The 27,263-nt window shown below is 34.3% G+C and overlaps 4 protein-coding genes and 1 long non-coding RNA gene across 7 annotated transcripts; 3 read left to right on the forward strand and 2 right to left on the reverse strand.

Annotated features, from left to right (window-relative positions):
* Window positions 1–218: 218 nt before the first annotated feature.
* On the reverse strand, window positions 219–3,686 carry LOC123892756 (probable acetyltransferase TAP2). Its single transcript, XM_045942616.1, has 8 exons — window positions 3,549–3,686; window positions 3,371–3,465; window positions 3,216–3,276; window positions 2,512–2,695; window positions 2,005–2,104; window positions 1,771–1,871; window positions 1,198–1,291; window positions 219–538 (listed from the first exon to the last, which is right to left on the reverse strand). The coding sequence occupies exons 1-8, from the start codon at window positions 3,584–3,586 to the stop codon at window positions 459–461; spliced, it is 753 nt and encodes a 250-aa protein (XP_045798572.1). The 5' UTR covers window positions 3,587–3,686; the 3' UTR covers window positions 219–458.
* A 977-nt stretch (window positions 3,687–4,663) lies between these two features.
* Window positions 4,664–6,035, forward strand: LOC123893028. Its single transcript, XR_006803332.1, has 3 exons — window positions 4,664–4,780; window positions 5,017–5,073; window positions 5,862–6,035. It is a non-coding gene; the product is annotated as an uncharacterized LOC123893028 (long non-coding RNA).
* Window positions 6,036–11,583: 5,548 nt separating this feature from the next.
* On the forward strand, window positions 11,584–14,737 carry LOC123889749 (FT-interacting protein 3-like). Its single transcript, XM_045939235.1, has one exon. It carries the CDS (start codon window positions 11,584–11,586, stop codon window positions 14,617–14,619), a length of 3,036 nt encoding a protein of 1,011 aa, XP_045795191.1. The 3' UTR covers window positions 14,620–14,737.
* Window positions 14,738–16,481: 1,744 nt separating this feature from the next.
* On the forward strand, window positions 16,482–19,831 carry LOC123889404 (BTB/POZ domain-containing protein At3g08570-like). Of its 2 annotated transcripts, none has more exons than XM_045938728.1 (4): window positions 16,482–16,924; window positions 17,364–17,430; window positions 17,558–18,724; window positions 18,879–19,831. In XM_045938728.1, exons 1-4 carry the CDS (start codon window positions 16,848–16,850, stop codon window positions 19,401–19,403), a joined length of 1,836 nt encoding a protein of 611 aa, XP_045794684.1. In that variant the 5' UTR covers window positions 16,482–16,847; the 3' UTR covers window positions 19,404–19,831. The 2 variants fall into 2 exon arrangements, with proteins under 2 accessions (XP_045794684.1, XP_045794685.1); XM_045938729.1 differs by having other exon boundaries at window positions 17,578–18,724.
* Window positions 19,832–20,064: 233 nt separating this feature from the next.
* LOC123889405 (4-hydroxybenzoate polyprenyltransferase, mitochondrial-like) lies at window positions 20,065–26,709 on the reverse strand. 2 transcript variants are annotated; one of them, XM_045938731.1, is made up of 10 exons: window positions 25,949–26,251; window positions 25,309–25,796; window positions 24,582–24,717; window positions 23,640–23,761; window positions 22,911–22,980; window positions 22,643–22,792; window positions 22,113–22,248; window positions 21,926–22,022; window positions 21,409–21,479; window positions 20,065–20,483 (listed from the first exon to the last, which is right to left on the reverse strand). In XM_045938731.1, exons 2-9 carry the CDS (start codon window positions 25,725–25,727, stop codon window positions 21,410–21,412), a joined length of 1,200 nt encoding a protein of 399 aa, XP_045794687.1. In that variant the 5' UTR covers window positions 25,728–25,796; window positions 25,949–26,251; the 3' UTR covers window positions 20,065–20,483; window position 21,409. The 2 variants fall into 2 exon arrangements, with proteins under 2 accessions (XP_045794687.1, XP_045794686.1); XM_045938730.1 differs by having other exon boundaries at window positions 25,309–26,709.
* Between the last annotated feature and the right edge of the window lie 554 nt (window positions 26,710–27,263).

Here is a 27,263-nt window from a genome sequence, read left to right on the forward strand (position 1 = left end):
TACCGAAATGGTCTAATATTTGGCTTCGGTGAATACGAACCGAAGTTTTTTGGCAAAAATGTTTCAAACCGCAAGGGGCAAATTTGGATTTTTGGGGGGTAGAAAAGAATTGAGGGGGGTTGGGAGAGAAACCATCAAAGGACCAGAGGCACCGAGGCCCATAAGGGCCCAAACCATAATACTAGGCAAACCAATACTACTTTCAGGTTCTTTAACCATTCATCCAAGATGACCATTCTTTATAAAAATAAAAAAGCATAACTCAATAGTACACTGATTCTTTAACCAAAGTCTCACCATTATCTGTTTCAGAAAGTAGTAAAACATTGGCGGTAAAGAATATCTTGCTACCATCTAACACAATAATTACAGGATTGATGTCCAATCTTTATACTTTCAGGTTGCAATGTTAAACAATGTAACAGAAGCAGGAAGAATGAACTTTTGCAAGGTTGCAGTCATTGATTTGGGTACCAGAACATCCCTTTTATGCCCTCCGGATCAGCTTCAAAACCTAAATTGCGATAAAATTCCACAACTGCATTCAACATGTAAAAACAATGAGTGACACTTGAATTTCTATTTTACATAAACCATGAAAAGAGCATGCAAATTCAAGCTTATACTAACAACTACATTCCTTACTAAGATAAGGCAATTATAAGAAGAGAATGCTGTAGCATTAGTTTGGACCGGAAGATTAGCATTGGTCAAGATTATCCTTTATTATACAACGTGTGATACTGTTTGGGAGAATTTACGGAAACAACTTATAATATGTCCATAACTTGCTTTCAATTTATTTCCATAAGTACTCCAAGATAGTTTATGAAAACAATTTATAGCTTATATAAAAACAGTTTGGCTTTATTTTATCTTTTGTTATAAAAATAGCTTATACATAGGCATTACTGCTATAAACACTAAATCAAGCTGTTTATCCAAAGAACACTATGAAGGAAGTTAAATTAGGGAGGACAGTCTTAGATGAAAGCTCTATAATGAGGCCCTTGAAATTTATGGCATTGTTTTTCATCTTTATAACGGAAACCATAGAATGCATAGCACAAGTCCACAATATTGCCAGTAATATTTGTACAAACAGACCAACCAACTTCGACGCTCTTCACTGGATTATGCAATTAAAATAAAAAAAATTGAACATGAAAGGCATAAAGTGTGTCGATATTGTTATACCTTTACTATCTGCAAACAAAGTTATATTACCAATGTCCCTTTGCAAAAGAGCTCGAATCAGTTTCTCTACAAGAGTTTTACCAAGACCTTGGCCCTATACAATCAAAACGAAATCAAAAAGTACTTCAGTCCATATGAACCATAATTTATGCTTACATTGGAACATGACAAAAGGAGGGACTTGAGCATAAAATAATTTGGCAGTATTCCTGAATCCAAAAATGCCTAATGTATTTTGAAAATTCATACAATGTAGTTAAATTATCTAAACAAGAGATTAACATTCAATTAAACATTTTTATTTGAGCAGAAAAAAAAAATTTAATGATATCTTTTAATCTCAAAACAAATTTCTTTTGATGTAACTGTGAGAAAAACATCTTCTAGTACCACCATACAAATGAAGATAGACCATTAATTCAATTCCGGTTCAATCATTAGCACAATTAATACACTAGAGAGAGAAAAAAAACTATATTGTGCATGAACTTTATTCTAGTTTTAGAAGCGAACTCTTTGAGTAACTTGCACCGAAGTTTGTATTCAAAATACATGTTCGGTTGACAAAAATACCTGGTAGCCAGGATCAACGAGAACATCCCAAATTGTCGCATTGAAGGCATGGTCTGATGTAGCACGAGCCATGCCGATTAATAACTTTTGTTCATTCCCCTCTGTCAAATAACTTCGCCAAGTACACTAAGATGTTCATCAAATAGGTTTAGGTAGCTACAAGTATAAGGAAAAAGCTTAACCAGCCCACTAATTAATTTAATCACAGGACACAGTATGTCATGCTGTTTTTACCTGACCCTGGTGACTTTCGTACAGAATACAGACAGGCCACCATATAGCTATTTTTCAAAGCAGCGGCTAATTTTGCCAATGGCCTACGAGGCCACCCTACCTGTTAAAGAGATGAACTATTTATTAACGAAGGACAAGTTTTATAAAATAAATGGTACGATGGTACACTGAATCTGCAAAGTATAATGTTAAAAAATGTAAGTTCTGAAGAATAAGTAAACTATACGGAAGGAAACTTTTGTCATGATTAATGTAGATAAATAATGGAGTCATTAATGTTGTTAAGGAACAAAAATAAGGATAAAGAAATTGATCAATATAAATAAAAAGTTTAAATAAAGAAATAAGTTCTTAATGTGGTGGCACAAGTTCCTCAAACACGAAGTGAGTGCATGCGCATGGTTTTGTGTCTGAAAAGTAATTTCAAAACTAGCATATACATAATTACAGCCTTACAGTTACAACAAAAACATCGATACACAACATAAACAGATATTAGATACACACCTTGTCGCAGAGGGCTTGAAGATCATAAACATCAATATCTCCACCCGAAGAGAATATTATTTGTTCAATTGTTCCATCAGGTTCAGTCTTTTCAACAAGCACAAACTCTTGAGGTAGAGGTTCTTCGTCTTCTTCATCTATTGACTCCGGATCAATGACCTGCGTGGTGTTATTCTTTCTCATCCTGAAAGAGGGGAAAAGTCAAGGGCATTCTCAGTATAAGAGACACACAGATCATAACATGTGAATGTCAGTCATACAACCCGGGTTATCTTGGCTATTTTTAATTTTTTTAATGACAGTCTTAGATTTCAACAACGGGGAACATAATCATAAACTTTTTGTTCTTAAGAAAAGGGGCCTGGTAATCCGAAGTTTGGCCAGGAGCTAAGTAAAATCTAACAAATGATTTATTCCAAACAGGATTCGAACTCGGGTTCTTGGGAACATATATGATAATATGAAAACATTTTATGTATAAATTTTGTAGCTTCCAAAGCTACTACAATATATGACAAACATAAGAACCACACATACAAGTCGAAGAACAACAATCCCAAGTAGTTAACTATTTCTTCATACATACATGGTAACATTTGTATAAACATAAGATTTGTGTTTTGTGTACAATACAATCATACAACTCTAGTACCCTTTTTAATTCCTTAAAATTATCAAATTGAATAATAAAATTTGAAACGTACCCAGATTTAATTGATTCCCAAAATCCAGCCTTGAGCTGAAAAGTCCTGAACTTTCTGGTTGCTGAAACCAAAAGAGAAAGCAAACAACACATAAATTATGATAGTAAATTAACAAAAGCATTGAGAAATAGAGTGAGAAATTTGAGATTTTTAACCTGTATTAGTAAAAGGGTAATTAAGATTAGTGGGAATTGACAACTGAGTTTGAGTATAGAGTGGATAATTGGCATGAAAAGGTATAATTTTGAACCTGCAACAACACATAGCAAAACAATAATAAACAAAAGTGAGAAAGAGAGAGAGTAAAACAAGAGACAGAGAAAGAGAACTAACGAAGAAGAAGGAAGAGCATTGAGATTGAGAGTTAGCATTCTGAGAATATTGGATAATTGTATTGGATGATGATATGTGACTGTGTGACTATCTCAAACCAAACACTGATGATGATGCATGAAATCAATGTCTCATTCATCTGCCACATTTTTCTTTTTCTTTCCTTTTTTGCCATTGCATTCCAAACTGGGTTTAATTCTTTTTGGGCTGGCCCATTTTTCAAAGGTATTGAAGCAAAAAAAAAAAATTAAAGAGTATTTATTTTCAAAAAATTAAAATAGTGGATTAAAAAATTGATTTTTAAAATAGGGAACTTCCAACCATTTTTTTAAAAAAAATTTCTCATTTTATCTGGAATAAAATTCTTGATCGGTTAGGTGTGTATGGTCTATTATCAAATGTTATTGGTGACCACGCTTCGCAATTTTGTAATGCTTATGTTTTTCGTAAAGAGGTTCAGTCAGGTTTACAAGTGGTTTGGTCGACTTGTTGTTGAATTCTCTTCTCTGGAAAAGAGAGAAACAGTAGGATTTTTGCTCATAAAGATTCTTCGGCGGTGGAGAGATGTTCTTTGACAAGGTAAAACGATTATCACAGTGGTTGTTGAAGACTAAAAGAAAATGTTTTAATTATGATTTGAATATGTGGTGTCAACCGTTGATATTGTTGCCTCTTTTACTCCTTAGTTAAGCACATCTTGCGCCTAACTATATTTCAATTTATAGCATATTTCTTTGGAGAGCAACACGTGGCATAATTTGTAACATGAGATTGATCGGACGGATCTGGCAGAGCCAAAGTCGGGCTGCCTTTCCCGCCTTAAAGTGATACAATCCTTGTCCAACAAAAAGAACTTCCATTCCATGTATTCATTCATAATTCCCAAATCACCCATCTATGATTCAACCTCATTACCAACCCCCGCGTGTTTTTTCTGAAGTGCTATTGAAGTATGCTATTTAAGTTTTTTTGTTCATGTTTTTTCTAACTCTGCTAATAATTTAGAAAAGGATATGTTTACTTTGATTCAAACAATTTTAATTAGTTTCTTTCTCCATATTTGGACTTTCTTAATATTAATCTCTAAACCAGTGGGGTTGACTTGTGAAAATTGGTGTGGCTGTGCTGGTTCCTGGATGTGTGCTGAACACATTACAATTTTTTTAGCCTGGAACTTGTTTTCATTTCAGAGTTCAGATCTTATGTAGTAAATGATGTTTACTTAAACTTAGGTAACACAAATTATCAACTGATGTATTTTGCTCATATGTTCATAAATATGGATTGGCAGAATCAACATGAATGTCCGGATGATTATGATTTTGTTGTAGTGCTTCTATGAAGGGGCTCAAGCTTTTAAATCTTCCATTTGAACTATTTACTCTTCTGATTGAGTTTTGTACTTTCGAATTTTGTTTTAGTTTGTGGCTTTTTCGCCTTACATTTTCTCTCTTTCCATATTTTTTAGCAGCAATGGGAAAGATGTACAAGAAGAAACAAGATGAGAAACATGAACCTTGAAGAGGTAACTTGTTACTATCATTTATTTGTTTGTTTGTGTTGGAAACTGGTTTACTGACTTTATAAAAAAAAAACAGAAAAACGAATTTTCAAAATTGGCAACGAAACAAATTATTGGCTGAGTCACGTACTAGGTCGCTTTCTTTAAGACGTTTCGCGGAACTACTCGAAGAAGTGCACTGTAGTATATCAACCGCGAAGTCCCCAGGATAAAACAGCCGTTTTCAATAAATACCGATAAACTACTGCACTGTAGTATCGGCCAGAATAACACCAAATATGGTCGAAATTTCGAACCACTCTAATTAATATACGAATATCAATTCTAAACGTCAAAATTGCTCAGTCAAAATTCCAAACGTGGCAAAAAATTAGGGACACGTATTTTTTGACCGTTTAACAGATAAATATCTGTTCTTGGTCTAAGCATATTTAACATGTGCGAATTAAGGAGACGATTTAAAAGAAATTTCTTAGTATTAAAAAATTAATATATCACCCAAGCCCGTCCCGAACCGGCCGGACGGCGGCAGCACGCGTGTGATATTCGACATTGTGTGCGGTCTCCACCCTTGGGTTGCCACCTTGTGGTATATAAACACTACCAAGTAGTGTGATTTTTCCAATGTGGGACTCAAAGAGTCTTTTTTCAATTCACACTATACATGGTTCTTACACTTGTGTTTATTTCAATACCAAGTTCCCTCCATAATTCTTCATCATGTTCCAACAGTTTGTTTGTATAACATTTGCTTTATTATTCCTTATATCTGTATACCATTATCATTCAAGGAGGATTTGGGGAAAAGATTGATGGTGGTGGTAGCAGCAGCAGTAAAAAACCAGTTGGAAAACACAAACCTGAGGAGACAGGGATTTGAAATTAAGTGAAGGCTGATTTGGAAATGGCATACTTGATGTGAAGCATTTGTTGAAGTCAACACCTACAAGAGGTCATTATACTCTCCTAAACACATGTTTTAGAGAAATAAGTATCTTAGATTGCATGAAATATGTCTGACTGTGCCAACTTCATTATAGAAGTGAGATTGACTACCACCAAGCGAGACTGAGGGAGTGAAATCATGTGAGCAATGATTTCTTTTGTCGATGGGGGAAATCAAAACAATGGCAGAGTAGAGGAATTGCATTCGAGAACATGATTTAGGGCTCACCAGAATAAATTAATTAGTAAATAACTTGTACCGTTTGATTAAAATGAAATGGAGGGACGTGATTTAGCGTAACTCTATTAAGTTACTCGTGAAGTTAACGGATCTCTCCCCTCTCAATAAAAATATCACACGGACCTTCCTTCACGCCATCGCCCATTCTTTCTACTGGCATATGATTCTCTGGATTATAAAAAAATCTAACCTTGAATTTGGGTAGTATGCTGAAAGTTTTGAGTTCGATCCTCAATTCCATTGTAAAAAAAAAAAAAAAAAACAATAGCAGCTACTTGAAAGTTGAAACCCGTGAAGTCAAATTTTTCGTGCAGTCGTACGGTCGGTCACTTTATAGTCGTCCGATCATGATTTGAAAACTTTATTTTTTAACCGTATTTTTTAAAGTGACTGCACGGAAAATTCGAATGCACCTAATCCAATTCCATGTACAATTCAATATGAAATAATATGCTTTTCATTCTAAAAAACTGTTAGTGCTACGGTGAACCATTTTCATAAGTAGTCGACTAATGCTTAAAATTAACATAAATTCTAATGACTATCGACAATATTTTTAAGATAAAAAATCACAACTTTTATGGTTAAAAATTAAGGTGTTACAGAAGATGAGAGTGATTAGGGATGTCAATTTAGTTGGGATATCTGATAATGTTAGGATGTTCTCAATCCAATTAAAAAAAAAATGCTAACTAGTGTCCAAGCAGGCACTAATTAAGGAACCAAATATGATAAAATGATCTTGGAACTTCTATAATTAACCTTTTAGAAATGTAAAAGAACACTATTTTTAATACAAAAGTTAGTTGTTTTGATATAGTAGTGCCTGCACTAGTTAGCATGACCAAATTTTTTTACAATAAATACTAGTCATACTCTACATCTTAAAATTCAAATCAGGCCAAAAACAAATGCTAAGCTTATAATATAGAGGATGAGTTGACTATAAAGTTTATACTATAATTTCACCCATATGCATGGTTGGTGCAATAATAGATTAATTAAAAAAGCTTAAACTCTCAAGAACTGCATGACGACTTGCAAATATTTTTGTGCAAAGTCATCGTTTAAGACAAAAGATCCCTCTTCCTTGATCTTTATATTGGTACCAACAAGAAAATGATCACGAGTTTTTTAAGATTGTTAATGGTTAGAAGAAAACTAATACCATCTTATTTATATTAAGTCTAACTCATTTTTATAAAACCGTTTATAATTAAAGTCGGAATTGCCTTTACTTTATAAATACATAAGGTCATCTCGCAAGCGATGTTGAATTCCTTAACATAATTAATAAAGTTAACTATTAGATCAATATGTCACATCGTATTTATTTTGATTCAATGATGAGATTTATTAATTTAATAATAAAAGTAAAAAATTTGTATAAAATAAAAGGCATGTCTCACTTCTACACCATAAATTTAAGACTAAAGGTTGTTCAAATTTTTTAATTAACGAATAGATTCTTTAAGTTTTCCGTTTGTAACAATTAGGTCCTTTCGGTTAATCTCCTCTAAAATATGTGTCTTTTTCATCAAAATATTCACCATAGTAGAAGTCAACGTTACAATAAAATAACTAGAAACATAATGGTACACAAATTTTTGTAATGGAGAATATCTGAAAGGTAACTATGCAAAAAATTAAAAACTAAAAAGATCTATTTATTACCTAAAAAACTTAAATAATCTAACTACTCCCTCCGTTCCAAATCTTTATTCTTTTTATTTTTTTAATTTTGTCCCAAAACTTTAGTTATTTTAAGAAACCAATGCACATTTATGGTTACTTTACCATTTGTATCCTTACAAAAGTTAAAACATTAATTAAATATATTTTCTCTTTCTTAATAAAGTAAGGGTAAAAATTATCATTTCTTAATCTCCATTCAAAATTCTAAAAAGACTAAAGTTTTGGGACGGAAGGAATATTACTTTACAAAATTTAAAGAAATATTAAAGAACTTGATTTTTACGAATGCAAAAACAAAAGATTTCTGAATGCATTTCGCGTAAATTTAATGTAAGCAAAAAGACAAGGAGAAGGACAATGGATGAGAACATTGAATTTTCAAATAACTTGACCAAAAAAAATTGTTACCTAACTTTATAGTTTATTGACAAGGAGAAGGACAATGAATGAGTACATTGACTTCTCAAATAACTTGACTAAAAAAATGTTACCTAACTTTATAGTTTATTTTTTGACAATATTATATTGAGATACTCCTCCAGTTTAGATAGGGCTATAGGTTGTTTAAAATTAATTTTGATATATTTGATTTTGTTAGAGTAGAATTAGTTTTGTCTTTAGAATTTATTCTACTTCAAATTAGAAATTGTGTACCTTCTTATTCTAATAATTTTTACACTTAAATTTACTATTTAACTCACTTATGAATATATTCATATGTATAAATCATTTTTACCTTAACTTAATTTTTTAATTAAAATTAATTTTACAAAATAAATTAATTCAAAATCAAAATTTTCTCCATGCAAAACCAAAACATACACTAATTTTAACTCCCTTTCAAAAAAAAAATGTTTAGCCAAAAAATGAATTTCATAAAATCAATTATTATCCCAATCTAGGGGGTGTATTTGAGAATCTAATGTACCGGACCTTACTATGAACCAAATACATTAGATTTTCAATTAATCTAAAAAGTAAATTTTTTCTTATATTTAAGATTAGCAGCAAAAATATGTACTGCTCCATGGGGGAGCTAGGGTGGGCATTTTAACACGGTTAAAAGCGAGACAAAAAGTGGAGCTAAGACCAAGGTTGTTGTATTGTCGTCTTGTCTTAGTCTAGGGAGAGAAACACAATGTCATTATTCTCTCAACAACAAAAAGTACAATTCTAATTAATCTCTCTCAGCAAAATATTACTCTCTCCATTCCAAAATACTAATTATCGCATTTGACTACCGCACACTTGCTAACATATAATTTTGATTATTAATATTTTTAGTTATGTATTATTAAAAATTATGAAAATTTGATATTTTAACAGTACTCATCGAGAGTAGCTTGTACGAATAATGCACACGTTAAAATTTCGTACGTCAATATTTATCTTTATACATTAATAAAAGATATGATAAAAGTAGCTTGTATGAATAATCCACACGTTAAAATTGTGACAATTATTTTCACACGGAGGGAGTAATATGAAAATGGGAAGTCAAACTATGTCATTTTCACTCATTTTCAATGACTCTTTCTCTTTGAGAACCATCCCAGAAACAACAACCCAATCCTTTAATTTCTTCCTCATTCCCCTTCTTATTTAGTAACTTATTTTCTACGTTACACATTCCCTCTCTCTCTCTCTCTCTATCTCTCTCTCTCTAGCTCAAAACACCCTTCAAAACACACAGGTACCTTACATCTTCCTTATTACTATCATCTTCTTCATCATTTTCAACTTATTCATCACTTTTTTTTTTGTGTGGTTATGTGTACTATTTTCATGATTTTTAGTTGACTTTTATTTCTAATATTAAGCTAAAGTATGTTTGGCTTTTGAGTTCTTGTTGTATTGTCTATATTGTCTTCAAATTAAGTTTGAGTCTTTGGAAGAGAATTTAAGAAGTTTTCAACACAAACCCACACAAATTACTAATTTCCTTGGTAATCCTTATTATACTTTTGATATTTTTTTCTATGCTTTTTATTATCTGAACATCATTCTCACAAATCACAATATTCCCCTGTATCAAGGGCAGAGCACAAGGATTATTTTTTTTTATTCCTTGTTCCCAAATATGTATTTCACTTTTTAGTGTGTAAAAAAGGTTTTTTTTTTCTTTTTATTTTATATTCTTGTCTTGCCTTTTGGTTACTAAGAGAGAGTTTTAGGATTGGTTGCTTTTTGGTCCAATTTTATGTTCTCAAATCTTGTTTCTTGCTTGTGCTTGAGGTATTACTTGTGCTTGAAGTAATAAAAATTCACAAAATATGTTATTTTATTTTTTATATAGAAGATTCATTTTGGATGAAATAAACTGTGTAAATTATGCATCTCAAAAGATTTCGGATTATTACTTTTACATGCCTTCATGTAATAAGTCAAACAATGAACATATATGTTATATTAAGCAAATATCATGTTTACTTATAGACTTTTATAGACTTAAATGCAGTTTTGGCCCCCCAAGTTTCACAATTGCTTGATTTTGGCCCCCCACATTTCAATTGCTTGATTTTAACCCCCTAAGTTTCACAATTGCTCGATTTTAACCCTCCAGGTTTCAATTGCTCGGTTTTGGCCCCCCAAGTTTACGCCATTTTGCATTTGCTAGCCCCCGTTGACTTTTTTTAAAAAAAATGTTAAAAAATGTTTTAATTATAAAAAAATACAAATATTTGCTTTTATAAAAAGTATTAAAATTTATTTTTTTTAATAAAATGTTTAATAATTATATTTTATTTAAAAAAAAGTTTACAAAGTTTTTAAAAAATAGTTCATAATTTTTTTTTTTACTTTTTTATATGAAAAAATTATTTTATAAACTACATATAATAAAAAAAAAAATTATAGTTTAGTTTTTAAAAAACAATTTGTAATTTATTTATTTATTTTTAAATACATATTTAATTTTAAAATGTCACATAACCAATTTTTAATCAAAATATTCAACGGGGGCTAGCAAATGCAAAAGGGGGTAAACTTGGGATTGAGATTGGCTACAGTTGAAAAGCACGCAGTTTTCACGCGGTTTTCGATCTCAGCCGTTGACTGTTGATCAAACGGTTTAAATTGATAAAGTAATAAAATCAGTGAAAACAATCACAGCCATACATGTCAGATCGAACGGTCATAAATGATTACCGCGTGAAAACTGCGTCAATATTGACAGCAGGAAATCCACACGCGTAAACTCGGAGGGCCAAAATGGAGCAATTGAAACTTGGAGGGCTAAAATCGAGCAATTGTGAAACTTAAGAGGATTAAAATCGAGCAATTGAAACCTGGAGGGCCAAAATCAAGCAATTGTGAAACTTTGGGGACCAAAACTGCATTTAAGTCTTACTTATATCATAACTATTGTATTATGTTATGAATTCTATCTTTTTCTGTTGATCAACTATATATATGTTACAACTTTATCTTCTTGTTATGTGTCACAAAGTAGCTAGAATACATTTGACTTTATTAATGGGAAAACATAAACCAATTGTAACAACTAGGCTGTTAATTTTCCCGTCTTATAGTATATTATTATTACAAGGTTAATGAAATTTATATTTGATACAATATTTATTAATCTTGAAGGTTATTTATTTCTTTTTTATTTTATTTGAAGGTACTTTTCGATGAACAGTCTCAAGCTAGGTATTGAAGTTATTGGTGCTCATGACCTTGTGGCCAAAGATGGACAAGGATCATCTACTACTTTTGTAGAACTTGAATTTGATGATCAGAAATTTCGTACAACAACTAAAGATAAAGATCTTAGTCCAATTTGGAATGAGATTTTTTACTTCAACATTACTGATCCAAGCAAGTTACCAAACCTCAATCTTGATGCTTGTATTTACCACTATAACAACAAAAGCAATGCCTCCAAAATCCCTCTTGGTAAGGTTAGGCTTACCGGAACCTCATTTGTTCCGTATTCTGACGCTGTTGTATTACACTATCCTCTTGAAAAGAAAGGCATTTTTTCGCGCACGAAAGGTGAACTTGGTTTGAAGGTATTCATTATAGATGACCCTTCTTTAAGAGCCTCAAACCCTCTACCTGCTATGCAAGAACCCTTTGTCAACAATGTAATCAATAGTACAGACGAAAGTCTTGCACAAGATCAAATACCGGCGTCATTTACAAATCAAATCCTCAACAATGTGTTTAAAAAGAAAAATGAGTCAGTGCACACATTTCACAACCTTCCTAAATCAAATGATGGAAAGGAAAAGAAATCAAATGTAACATTTGGGATGCATGAGATGAAATCTGGACAGTCTGCTCCAAAAGTTGTTAAAGCGTTTGCAGGAGGCGCAGCAGCGTCTGCAATGGACTACGGAGTAAAAGAGACAAGTCCTTCTCTTGGAGGTGGAAAAGTTGTTGGTGGAAGAATTCTTCGCGGGAGCAATAAACCGCCTAGCAGCACTTATGACCTTGTAGAACCAATGGAGTACCTTTTCGTACGAGTTGTGAAAGCTCGTGACCTTCCAAGGATGGATTTGACCGGTAGCCTTGATCCCTATGTGGTGGTAAGGCTTGGAAACTTCAAAGGAACTACCACAATCTTTGAGAAAAACCAAAGCCCTGAATGGAACGAGGTATTTGCATTTGCCAAGGACAATCAACAAGCAACTACTCTTGAAGTTGTTGTCAAAGACAAGGACACAATACTTGATGATCTTGTTGGAACTGTGAGGTTTGAGCTGAACGATGTTCCCAGGCGCGTTCCACCTAATAGCCCTTTGGCTCCTCAGTGGTACAGAATTGTGAACAAAAGAGGCGAAATGATGAATACTGGAGAGATAATGCTTGCTGTCTGGAAAGGCACACAAGCTGACGAGGCTTTTTCAGATGCTTGGCATTCTGATTCAATGTCCCCTACTGGAAGCTTTCCAGCTAACTATACTCAGATTCGGTCCAAAGTGTACACTTCGCCGAGATTATGGTACCTACGCGTGAAAGTGATTGAGGCGCAAGACTTGGTTTCACCAGACGACAAGTCTAGAGCTCCGGATGCTTATGTTAAGTTGCAACATGGTAACCAGATTTTCAAGACAAAACCAGTTCAATCAAGGGTCAATAACCCGCGGTGGGATCAAGGTACGCTGTTTGTTGCTGCTGAACCTTTTGAAGAACCTTTGATCATTACAGTTGAAGACAAGAATGAGACTATTGGCAATGTTATTATTCCTTTGAACACAGTTGACAAGCGCGCTGACGATCGAACTATCCGTACCCGGTGGTATCCACTTTTAAGGTCCATGTCATCAGCAATGGAAGATGGAGAAAAGAAAAAGAAAGAAAAGGATAAAGACAAGTTTGCGAGTCGAATTCATGTTAGTGTCTATCTTGATGGTGGATACCATGTGCTAGATGAATCAACTTATTACAGTAGTGATCTTAGGCCTACTTCAAGACAACTTTGGAAGAAGCCAATTGGTGTATTGGAACTTGGCATTTTGAATGCTGATGTACAACCAACCAAAAGTAGAGATGGAAGAGGGATCTCTGATGTATACTGTGTGGCAAAATATGGTCACAAATGGGTGCGAACTCGAACGGTCGTTGGTAATCTAAACCCGAAATTCAACGAGCAGTACACTTGGGAAGTTTACGATCCATCCACAGTTCTCACCCTTGGTGTGTTTGACAATGGACAGCTTAATGATTCAAATGACAGCAAAGATTCAAAGATCGGTAAGGTTCGGATAAGGCTCTCAACGTTGGAAACCGGTCGCATTTACACACACAATTATCCATTATTGTCGCTGCAAAATTCCGGTCTCAAGAAGATGGGCGAGGTTCATTTAGCCATCCGTTTCTCATGTACCTCAATGACCAACATGATTAATTTGTATTTCAAACCGCATTTGCCGAAGATGCACTATACAAAACCGCTCAACATATTCGAACAAGAAAAGTTGAAATACCAAGCTATGATTATTGTTGCAGCTAGACTTGGTAGGACAGAACCACCTCTTAGAAAAGAAGTGGTTGAGTACATGTCTGATTCAGACTCTCATCTATGGAGCATGAGAAAAAGCAAGGCAAATATAACCCGTCTGAAGTCAGTTTTTTCGGGACTAATATCAGTTGGAAGTTGGTTAATGGAAATTTCAACATGGCAGAATTCTATCACAACAGTATTAGTCCACATTCTTTACATGATGCTTGTTTGTTTCCCACGACTCATTCTACCAACCATGTTCCTCTACATGTTCATAATAGGTATGTGGAAGTGGAGGTTTCGCCCGAGATACCCTCCTCACATGGACACTAGACTTTCTTGTGCTGACCAGACAAATCCAGATGAGTTCGACGAAGAGTTTGATCCATTTCCAACCAAAAAAAGCCAGGATATAGTTCGTTGGAGGTACGATCGATTGAGGAGTTTGGCGGGGAGGGTTCAAAGTGTTGTCGGAGACATAGCAACACAAGGTGAGAGGCTACATGCACTACTAAACTGGAGGGACCCTCGTGCAACAACTATATTCATGTTGTTTTCTTTGGTGGCTGCATTAGTTTTGTATGTGGTACCTTCTCAGTTGGTTTTTCTTTTAGTTGGATTTTACTTAATGAGGCACCCTAAGTTAAGGGGTAAGTTACCACCTGCACCAGTTAATTTCTTCAGAAGGTTACCTGCTCTTACTGATAGTATGTTGTAACTAAATTGAACCTTTTGTTTGTACAAAATCAATGGCTTTGTTTGATGTCACTTGAACCATTTGGATATAAAAATGTATACATTATGTGGAAAATTGCAATGTAACATTTTTACTGTTATATTTTGATTTTGATTTTGATTGTAAACTTGGCTTGTAGTGGAAGAAAATTAGAAGCCTCAAATCATCTTGTTGCTAGCCTGAAATCTTTGTTGAGCGTTTTATTTTTGCAAGAGACGACTGGGCCCGTTTGAATTTGACTTATTTTTTAGTTTATAAAAATAGTTTACGCAAATAAATAAACTTTTAGGTTAGTATTTCATAAATTTTCACCAACAAAAATTGTATCTCTTATCATAAACTACCTTAAAAAACTTATGATAATACATAAAAGTTTATTTATTTATATAAATTGTTTCACAAATAACATATAACAAGTAACAACTTGCTGATTGTCAAACAAAAAAACAAAAACTCACTTAAAGGGTGTCACATAAGATGGTGCAATTTTTTAAAATGAGAAAAATTAAATATAAAGTGCGTGAATAGTTGTTTTGAGTTCTTTTTTCTTGATGAGCATTTTTTAATGTTTAAGCGTAAAATACACATTGGTTAAACTGTGTGTATAATAATTATGATGGTTGTGATTCATTGGTGATCACTTTTTGACCGCCGTAAATCTATATCTTATATGTAAGAGTTGAGATTCGAACCTCAAACATTCCATTAAATACGGTAGGAGACGGAGTGTGTTCTAATAAAATTTGTGTGCTAAGATCTAAAATATTTTTTTTTTTTTTTGGTAGAGAAGATCTAAAATACTTAACTCAGTTGATAGAGACGTTAGGTCGGACTTCGAAAATGGAACACTCCATATGAGTGGCGCTGTCGTCTCTAATAATTACATCTTTATTGAGTTCCGTGTAAACTCAACACCACCAATACTCCATGTCAGATAAAAATGTCCTTAGACCACTTTTTCTTTTGAACCATCCTCTTTTGGCTCCAACTCCAACAATATAACATTGACCCTTCCATTCACCAAATCAACACCACTGCTAACCTGTCTTCTGCATGGAGAATCGATCTCTCCATTATTTTCTCTCAATTTTATTCAATTTTCACATTTCTACTTTTAACCAATTCCTTTTTATTTTTTGTGTGCATAAATTAGATATTTTCTACGGACAATTGTTGAAATTAATCTCTTGAACTTTGTGTGACCAAAATTAATTGCAACCGACTAAACTAGAAGAGACCAACGCCTTTCCATCTAAGTAATCTTGGATATTACTATTTCTCTTTCAAATCACACATGGTAAAAGAGAGACTCATGTTTGAACCTTGGATTAGTAACTCCCATATAAACTTCTTAAATTAAAATTTTGGTACAACTGTAAATTTTGATTTGAATTAGCAAATCATGCTATTGTGTAATGTAACTGTTTGAGTAATGGGCATTATTGAAGCCATAATTCCAACATTTGATTTTGATCATTTCAAAATCCAAACTCAATATCAATCGTTAGTTGGTTCAGTGGTGATTGATGCTAAACTTGGTAGTGAGGATCACGGTTCGATCCCCGCAACTGAGATAGAGAGGAAGCTGAAACTACTTTATGTCAGAACTAACCCTCGAATCAAATTAAACTGGTGGTGAAAGTAAAAAAAAAAATCCAAACCCAACAAAGGCTAATCATTCATACATGCACACTCCTATTTCCAAATCTTACTATTCAATTCAAAATTTGCACTAATCAGTCTTTTGTAACGTCCAAAAAAGGCCAACAGTGCCACTTAGTTATATAATATAATCACGTTTGAATATGAAGCATATTATATTTATTTATAAATGTTATAATAAAGGCCAGAAACAAAAGCAGCCAAAAAGCAAAAGAAGACTACACTTACATGCCATGTTATGCTATGAAAAATGAAAAGAAAAAGTTGCATTGATGTGTGTCTATGTGTGTACTATCTATGGCATTTGTGAATAATTGATTGCTATGTTGAGGGTCTTTTGGGGTGTTTACTTCAAAATATTCTTGAACCTGCAATAACCGTACACATTATTGGATGATAGTATAATCATCCATAGCTATAGGTAACAGTTTGTGTTTCTGTTACTGAAACATTAAACATCCACATGCAGACACACCTCAAGCACAAGGAGGAAGAGCTTCCTTTTCTCTAATACTACTAGTATTCTCTAATAGAAAGAAAGGAAAAAAATGGTTTCTGAAAACTCCATCTCTTCTTCTAAGCACTCTTCTACTACTCCTAAATTTTGTAACTCTTACACTACCAGGTACTTCTGCAATAAGGCTCAATTACCCTTATTTTCCTCTTTGCTCATTATTTCTTTTTTACTATATTATGTGTCTTGTGTGAGTGTATTTGTGTTTAATTCATTTGACAGTTAATTAAACATGTAACTACATTTGATAACTTGGTTAGCTATGCATATAAATCTTGAAGTGAATGCTTAATATCTATCCAACACATGTTTTACTCTGAGATATTTGGAGCTTCTGAGGTATATATAGATTATCAAAATTCTTGTTCTTGAGGTTTTACTTTGTGAATGCTGTTAAATTCTTTCACATCTTTCTTTGTGTAAGGAATTAAGGTGTTTTTGTTTGGGTAGAAGGACTAAGAGGATACAGGAGATTTTTGAATGTACTATGTGGTTTTCATGAAGGGCTTTTGTGTCTATTGTGAAATCAGATTTTTCTTCTTCATGGCAGGATTTTTGCTGATGTTGCTGGTGACATTACAATTGTGGTTGATGGGGAGTCATTTCTGCTGCATAAGGTAAATATTTCAACATTCCTAAGCTTTTTGTATTAGTCATATTGAATTGTAAGTTTTATATGGTAAACTTAGTTATTATGGCTTTGGATTTCAACTAAAAGCTGGTTTGATGTTGTGGTTCATATAGTTTCCCTTGGTTACCCTAAGTGGGAAGATCCGAAAGATGGTTGCTGAAGCTAACAAGGGTTCAAATGTTTCAAATTTGGAGCTCCTCAATTTTCCAGGAGGACACCAGACATTTGAACTTGCCATGAAGTTCTGCTACGGGATGAATTTCGAGATTACAACGTTTAATGTTGCCCGACTGCGTTGTGCAGCCGCTTACCTAGAAATGACAGAAGAGTATCGGGAGCAAAACCTCATCTCAAGAACAGATATTTATCTGAATGAGATTGTCTTTGAAAATCTTCAGAGGTCAGTAGAAGTTCTATCTACCTGTGAGGTGTTACCTCTAAATATAGTGGAGGAAATAGAAATCTCGAAAGGGTGCGTCGAAGCTATTGCAATGAATGCTTGCAAAGAGCAATTAGTTTCTGGTTTATCTAAATTAGACTGTGATGGTGAATCTAAGGAACTAAAGGATGAGTGTGTGGCATGGTGGATTGAAGATCTCTCAGTACTGCGTTTCGATTTCTACCAGAGAGTTATATGTACCATGGGAAGAATGGGGATTAGATCAGATAACATTATTGCTTCACTGATGCATTATGCTCAAACATCACTGAAGGGTATTGGGAAGTGTCAAATCTGGAATCAATCAAGGACAAATTCAAGTCCAACCACTATAGAAAAAGATCAGAGGACAATCGTCGAAACTATTGTTAGTCTCATGCCAACAGACAAAAGCAGCTCTTCCATCATTCCCTTGACTTTCTTGTTTGGCATGTTAAAGATGGCTATAATGTTGGGTGCCACAATTCCATGTAGGCTTGAGCTTGAAAGAAGGATATCATTAAGGTTGGAAATGGTTTCACTAGATGATCTTCTTATACCATCTCTTCAGAGTGGAGACTCCTTGTTTGATGTGGATACAGTTCATAGGTTACTGGTGAATTTCTTGCAGCGAATTGAAGAGGAAGAGACGGAAGACTACGGATATGAATCCGACGGAATTGGTTCTAATGGACATGGTTCCCTGCTAAAAGTAGGGCAGCATATTGATGCTTTTTTAGCAGAAATTGCACCTGATCCTTGCTTAAGTCTACAGAAATTCATTGCTTTGATTGAGATACTTCCTGATTATGCTCGTGTCATCGATGATGGCCTTTATAGAGCCGTCGACATTTATTTGAAGGTAAATTTGCTTTTGGTTATAGTCTTATAGAGAAGATTGTTTTCTAATTCCAATATTTAGTCACTGCATATGCAAAACTAATCAGTCGATTATGTTTGTTATTAACTTTTCCTACTTCATGTTAACAATGCATCTCCTTTTTCCCTCTGTTCAGGCCCATACAGCATTAACAGAACAAGAATGCAAGAAACTTTGCAAGTTTATAGACTGTCAAAAGCTGTCTCAAGAAGCATGCAACCATGCTGCCCAGAATGACAGGCTTCCACTGCAGATGGTGGTACAAGTTTTGTATTTTGAGCAGCTGCGCTTGAAAAATGCCATGTCAGGAAGTTCAGGAGACGTGTTGCTATCACAGAGAATAAGTAGCGGTGTTCCAAGTGCAGCCATGTCCCCTAGGGATAACTATGCATCTCTGCGGAGAGAGAATCGAGAACTGAAACTGGAGATTTCAAGATTGAGGGTGAGGCTGAGTGAGTTGGAGAAGGAACAATTGTTCATGAAACAAGGCATGATTGATAAGGCAGGAAATGGAAAAACTTTTTTTACCTCACTTTCTAAGGGGATAGGAAGAATTGCAAATTTTAGCGGTCAAGGTGGAGTAAAGCGCCAGAAATCGAGTAGGAAGTCTCGGGGAACAGAGGGAAAAAATGGTAGGAGTAAGAGATATTCTGTCTCATAGATATTGTTCTTCTTAGTTAGATGCTTTTACAGCACCCTCTATTTCTACCTTTTAGGTGATCACGTGTAAATGAGCTGGTCAAATGTTTCTCCTCATCTTTGGTCTTTAGTTTCACAGTTCAACTTGAATGTTACCACTCTTCCTAAGTTGTCTTACACAGTGACACTTGTTGATTGGCCATCAAGAGGAAGCTTCATCAAACACCACATTCCAAGATGTGGAGACCTTGTTAAAGGGACGTAACACCTGCGTTCTGTTCTCTTGACATTCTCACAATGTACTTGTCAAACTTGCTTCCTAAATTGCTTGGAAAGGATAAATGTAACATATGCGACAAAATACTCAGAAATGGCTCACCATGTTTTTAAGTTTACATAATAACTTCTTATGCGGTAATATAAATCCTAGTTTGAGTTGCAGAAGCCAAATGATGAGATCAATAATTATATTTGTCCATTCTGCCAAATCTCATTGTCACATTATCAGCATGCTTCATGCTTCACAAATCTGTTTGGTAATGTTGGGGAATGTTTGATCCTAGGAAAATAAAATGCATAGACATGTTAAATTTTCTAAATACGTAACACTCTACACAGTAGTAGCAGAATTCTTGAGGTGTGAACTATTTTCTATTATCAATGCAAGGAAGAAAAAATCTTTATTATGACTTCAGTATTCAAAATTGTTCTTGAAATGTGCTTCAAGTTTTTCAATGTTTCTAATTTTTCTTTCATTATAAATACCATCCATCTACTTCCTATAATCATCGATGAAAGTCATCATATAACAAATATGATACCCTTTCACTCATCCAAACATGAGGGACTAACACCATCACTCATCAATATATACGTGAGTGGGACTAACACCAATCACTCTACTTGAACTTGGAACTTCAAATTGCACCTTGGCATCTCACGCTTGTTCCCATAATTCAAACTGCGAAAGTTTCTTGAGCATCAATTTCTTTGACACAACCTCAAAGATTATGGAGCTACAATGTCCAGGTTTCATGTGCTATAAAAAAAATCCTTTACTTCTTTTAACTCATTTATGTGAGCAGTGAGCTGACAGTGCCATCTGCATATTAACAGGACCACATTCAGATGTTGGTATCAGAAGAAATTATACTGAATAACTAGTTAATCAAGCCACTTAACTCGTTGAACCGAATAACAAATTGTCATTGTTCGGTTACTTTCAAGTCCAATATAATTAAGGAAATACAAACATACAGTATAGCACACCATTTCCAAGGGACCCTTCATTATTGAGTACAATCATGTACTTCCCTTCAGTCTCAATTATAAGCAAAAGTAACAAACCTCAGACGTATTATGAAATTTAGTTAAGTATAACTAATATTCTTGATCTAATAAAAAATTAAGTGCATTCTCAAAAATACCTTAATGATCTATTTAATGCTGAAGTATTCGAAAATAAAACTTGAATTAAATAAAGGGTATCATGCAATGAACATAAAAAGATGAATCTTGCTTATATTTTGTCAAGAGGGAGTAATAGCCATAGCAATAGCAATAAAAGTTAGTCATAAATTGCTTATATTTGGGACCAAAAATTTATCAATACTTTATGCTTATAAACATGACGCAGGGGAGGTCACTAAACACAAAGTGGGCTCAAGTTATTCGGTGAGATGGACCTACATAAATTTACTCCAAAAGAAGAGTTACCAGCATCTCATGTAATCATCAGTTCGTGATTCTTCCAATCCAACCATTTCTCAATTATTTCAATGAAACTAGATTTGATAAAACTATTCCATTCCTTGGTGCAAAAATATTATGTCAAGGACCATGTTTCAACAGTTCATCCACAAGGGAAAAAATATGTTTCAACATTTAACGAGTATAAAAATTGTCTCCAGAAGCATGTTCTATACAAGATAAACGTAAGGAAGAATACAAAGGTGTTATCAGACACGTCATAGGATGGTCAGATTAAAAATTGTTATTACTATATATAGCTATAAGGCAAACTTTACCCTATAATGATAGTCTTCCAGCTAGGATTCCACCAAATATGATAGCTCCATACCACTTATTTGATACAAATCTGAAGGAGGGGAAAAGAAAGAAGGTCAGGTCATAGTTTGAAAAGAAATGACCATGTCATAGTTAAAATGGAGAGAACTGGACGCTATATTATATCATAGTTAAAATGGAGAGAACTGAACGCTATATTATATCATAGCTAATTTAAATACATCAGAAATATTTGCAACACAGTGCAATCCATCAATAGAACACTTGAAAAGTAATTAACAGAAAAATTGATCAATCACTGAACTATGGAGGGGGTTTTATATGTTGAGGTTTGACGATATAAAACAGTAATTATGCCATCTTGTGTCTCTGGTATTTACCATTAAAAAGAATATATTGAAGCTGCAATAAATGTTCGAGCCAATAAAATAAAGATTTGAGAATTGAGACCCTTTCAAAAGATGGACTTTAGGATAATTAAATCATAAATTTATGCAAATATCTTCACAAACTTACTTCCTATTGCAATCAGAACGAGAAGAAAGGTCAACTGTCCATATTTGCCAGCCTAAATGTCCAGATGCAACTCCCAGAAATGCATAATATGGCCACCCTGCTCCAATCATATAAATCAGGACACAGAAAACAATTATTTAACCTCGTGAAAAAGAGAGCAGAATAACGTTCATAAATAAATAAATACCTAGTTCAGCATTAAATCCACTGAGAGCAAGACTACTAAGGCTTGCGATCCCAAACCCAGTAAGCCACTCCTTAGTTGAATCACCGAAGCGTAAAGCTGTTGATTTAACTCCCACTTTCAAGTCATCTTCTTTATCCTGAATGCATAAGATTTTGATTAAGTTGTTTTAACCAAAAGAATTTTGTAGAGTATACTGGAAACTAAGCAGTCTTGTCTTCTTTTTTGTATAACACCTAAACTGTTAAGAGACAATGATATTATCTGAACATGGTTGAAATTAAAATTACACCATGACTTTTACACACCCCATATCTAAAGGAGAGCATAATATGGCCAATGGCAGGAAAAGTGACGGAACAAAAGCAAAAACACTCATAAACATAGACCTATTCTTATTTCACATAATCAGTGCAGATCATGAAGCAATTAACCTTTCAAAAAAATTAATAAAAATCATGAAGCAATTAAAAGGTAGGACAGAGAAGTAAATCATAGGAATAATGTCTTCCAAGAAACTATACTGTTTTTACCTGATGTGCGTAGATAGTATCATACACAAGAGTCCAACAAACTCCAGAGGCATAAAGTGGCAGCACAATAGATGGATCCAGATTTCCTTTAACTGCTGCCCATCCCAACAGAGCCCCCCAATTAAAGGTCAGGCCAAGAAATGCTTGAGGCTAACCAATATAGCAGGAGAGTACCATATAAATGAGATCATATATCAAAGGAATAATTAAGACATAAGAAGAAAAATAAAATTTGCCAGAAGAAATTAGAAATGAGAAAAATCATTACCCAAAATGTAAACCTCTTCATTAATGGATATGAGAAGACAAGCAACAAGGATGAGGCGCCCAAAACACGGCTGCCAAAAAGACAAACCAAATAGTATTAATGAATGCATGAGCAGAAATCACATTTCGTATTTTACTTTGATTTAATTATGCTTGCATGTGAAATAATGATAACACATATAGACAAGTATATATGGATGATGACACTTGCAAAACAGTGTTTTGCAAGGTATATATAGCAATGTTATATTCTCCTTGTTTCCCACACAAAGTTCTTTCTTATCAAACAATTGAATCAGTTTTGACAATGGCCGAGCCTAACATGCAGAAGAGGCAGTTGTGTGAGACTATGCATGTAACAAAGAAGTACCTTTATCCTGTACTCTATGTGGCACAAGTTTAATGGAGATTAACATTCCTCATTCTGCTCTTATAATTTTAACTTAATTTCATCCAATTTTTAATATTTTAATAGTCTATTCTAAGAAAGAAATTTGGCTAATTTGTTTCAAACAATCTATACAATATTTAATCATAAGAAAATAAAAAGGATTTGGAGCTTTCAGCTTTGGCAATCAGGGCCACACCACCACAGTGAAGGACATAGAACACAGATCATACGTGCCATGTTTAATAATTGATTGAGATATTGTAAATTTCACAGTCTAAATCCCCAACGTAACGCATGTAGACGTTACCAGAGATCTGGGAAGACAAAATTAACACTAACCTATAATTATTCAGTTGTAGAAGAATACCAAGACCCAAAAGCAGTTGAAATCCAAGAAAAGAAAGTCCTTGAAATGGTGTCAAAATACCACTTGCCACAGGTCTCAATTTTGTACGTTCTACCTGCAATATGAGATTATATAAAAAATAGTCAGAACTTGAAATGTAAGATCACATAAAAAATGGGAAAAACAGGCAATCATCTGCTCAACAAACATGAAGTGTTTTGATAGGAATGTGAATGAGGATTCTCAATTGGGCCTTGAATATGGACCTAAGCCCAAAGTGTGGAGAGTCTATGAGAGAAGACGTGGGAAAGGAATATGAAGGGTGGCGTGGCTTAAGATATGCATAGAATGCATGAGGAGTTTGTTATATATATGGGTGGAGAAAGAGAGAGTTTTAGCGAGTATTTTTTGTTAGTTGTGCATTCACAGATACGAATTGCGGAGGCCTTCTGGCTTAGGGAATTGGTAGCTTCTTGCTATCAGTTTTGGTTACTCGTTATCAGTCTTTTACGTCATTGAGTCTATTGTAATTGTTCACCATTTGATTAATACAATTGCAATTCCTTTTTCCTTATTCAATTACTCTGTTTTGTGATATGAATCCCATTATGTTTCTATTAAAACAAACTCACAATGTGACATCATAGGAATAAACACAAAAAAGACAGCAACCAAGGTCTCCAATGCTATTCTGATGGGTGGGAAATGTTTAGCTAGACTAATACCTGGCTTTCATCATATTGAGTAGCTATTAACCATGCTTAAATGGTACTAATTCTTGCAAAAACAAAATCACAGGGTGTATGAAAAAACTAATTTCTATTAGGCTCTATGAATGTTGAAAAAATAGGTAAGTTTCACACTCGTAAATTGATAATTTAACAGTATTTGAAACACAATAAGCAAGAAGAAAAAGAAAAAGCAATGACATTTACCTTTGTATCAATATCCCGATCAATAAGATCATTAATAGTACACCCAGCACCTCTCAAAAGCAAAGCCCCACATCCAAACAGAGCCAACATTTTCAAATCAGGAAGATGCCCCGGGTGTGCAGCCAAGGTTATTGACCTATATCTCATGGAAAAAGAAAACAAACTTAGAATAGAGCACTATGCTGACAGAATAAACGGACCTATTTTTGTCACTAGGTAGCTTCTTTTTTTTTTTTTAAATCAGAACCATCACTGGCTACCCTACCCACAGAGTGTCCCCATGCCGACAACTTAACACTAATGTCCGCTCGCCTGGGGACCAAGTAAAGGTCGACCCCCTCCGAGTCCCAGGGCAGGTTACTCCACTAGTTATTGTTTTTAACTTCTCGTTACCAATTTCAAAAGTGTAACCATATAATAGCGGCGCTATAGCGGTATAGCCTAGCGTTAGACCACCTCTCTGCTATGCTATAAGGCTGGTTTTCACTACCGCTATAGCATTCATTCTTACAGCTATATTGCATTCCTTCTTACTGCTATAGCATTTTTTAGGGCTACGCGCCGCTATCTGAGATTAACAACAAGTACTACCTACCTAACATATTTCAAATCAGTGAAATCACTAATCAATTCCATATCAATAAAGCTAGTAATCTCTCTATGTTCTTATCATAGTGAGAAGTGAGAGCATTTTAATCATATAATATAATTAAACAAAAACTCTTACCACACACAAGGCCATAGCAGCAGCCACGTTCCAATCGGTTTATCGAGGCGAGCAAGGCGAGCATAAGGCTGAACCGACGTATGCAAGTACAAATCAATCCAAGAGACACCCCCTCCACTACTGACGTTACAACTACTAATACTACTCTGATTCTTGTTTTCCTTATCCTGACCTAATCTCAAAGGTGATGTAGAAATATGCACAACAAGTTGAAAATTTGAGAGTGACCCAACATTTTTACAAAAGTGATGATCATAAATCCCAATGTGGGTTGGCTTAAATGAAGTGATTGAAATATTTTGACTGGGATTTGGATGAGAGGGAATCAAGGGATTGAAAATAGAAGAGGAGAAGCTAGAAGAAAGGAGAGTAGGTTTGAGAAACTTCCGTGAAGCACGAGAAATCAAAGAAGAAACCATGGATGAGTGTGGGAAGTGGGATAAAATGGAGTGTTAGATGAATCCACTGAGAATCACAATTCTTTAATTCTGCAAAGATTCGTAAAAGTTCCTCAAAAAGTTGGGAAAATCTTGCAGAAATCAAAATCAAATTAAGATGAATGTGAAAAACAATAATATATTTTCGATCTGTTCCATTAGAGAAAGAAGATTACTAATATATTTTCTATGCATCTCCTCACCGCCAGTTCACCGTCGTTGATGTCATGATCGAACCTCACCGTCCCGCCGCTGTCATCACGAATCAGTCTAATTTTGCTGCTATTGTTCTTGATCCTCTTTGTTCTTGCAATAAGAGAGTGAGATTTTAGTGAGATTGAGCGTCGTTGTGTATATATGGAAGAGCGTCGTTGCCACAGAGAGGGAGAGGGCGGCGCCGGCGGCGACAGGTGAAGATGATGGGATGAAGACGATGGAACTAGCATAAAGAAGATGAATTTAAAACTTTTAATCTGGACCTTTCAAAATTTTCACTGCACGTGTTGCATATCAATGAAAGTAATTGGATAAATGGAGAGTTCAATAAATGGAATATACGGTGGGATTTGGATTTACTGCTGTTGAATATCGCACAGTTTCACAAAGTTTCTTAAATCTAGGATTTTTTTTTTCAATTGCCCCTAAAAAAAATTGTTTTTTACAACAATACCCCTATTTTAAAAAATATTGTCGTAATACCTTTCTTTTGGGATAAAAACTGACGCGCTGCAGATCCCCACCGATGGCGGAACTGACGGTGTCGCCATGTGCAGGGTACAACTGATGTTGTGTTGTTCTTTCAATTTTTCTCCCCCCTTCAGCCCATACCAGAAAAAAAAAAAAAAAAACAAACAAACAAATCTCATAAACAGATCCAGAAAAGGAAGAATTAGAAACACAAAAGAGGTATTAGAATAACAAAATTTAATTTTTGGGGTTTTAATCTCTTTACTTTGATTTATTTGTTTTGGGGTTTGATTTGTGTTTAAAACTGATAAAAAGTGTTTAAAAAAGGATTTTGGATTTTTTGGGTTTAATTTGGGAATTTTTTGGGGGAATTTAGGTATCCGGCACGGTGGCGAAGCAGCCGGAAACTGGAAGTGAGAAGAAAAATGAATTTTTTTGAGGCTTCTCTTCAGTCTGCACTTGAAATCCATATTTTTTGTGCTTTAGCCACGATTTAGCTATGGTTTTACTACTTGTTCTTGCAGAATCTAGTGTCTAGTTTTTGCCACGATTTAACCATGGCTAAATCTCACACCAGAACTCTTTTTCCCAACTGTTCCGGTATACAATTGTTACCGGAAAACATTAAAATAAGTGTTCCAAAAAATGTTCATATTAGCCACGGTAAGCGTTCAAAACTTATTTTTAAATTTTTCAAAAGGGATAAAATGGGAATATTGATTTATTTGTAAGGGTAGGGGTCGAGAAAAAAAAATTCCAAAAATTATATCTCCATGAGTTGTTTCATGGTCACCAAAAACCTCTTTCTCTCTTCATAAAATTACACCATCA

Source organism: Trifolium pratense, linkage group LG6 (genome assembly GCF_020283565.1).
Source record: "Trifolium pratense cultivar HEN17-A07 linkage group LG6, ARS_RC_1.1, whole genome shotgun sequence".
NCBI lineage: Eukaryota > Viridiplantae > Streptophyta > Magnoliopsida > Fabales > Fabaceae > Trifolium > Trifolium pratense.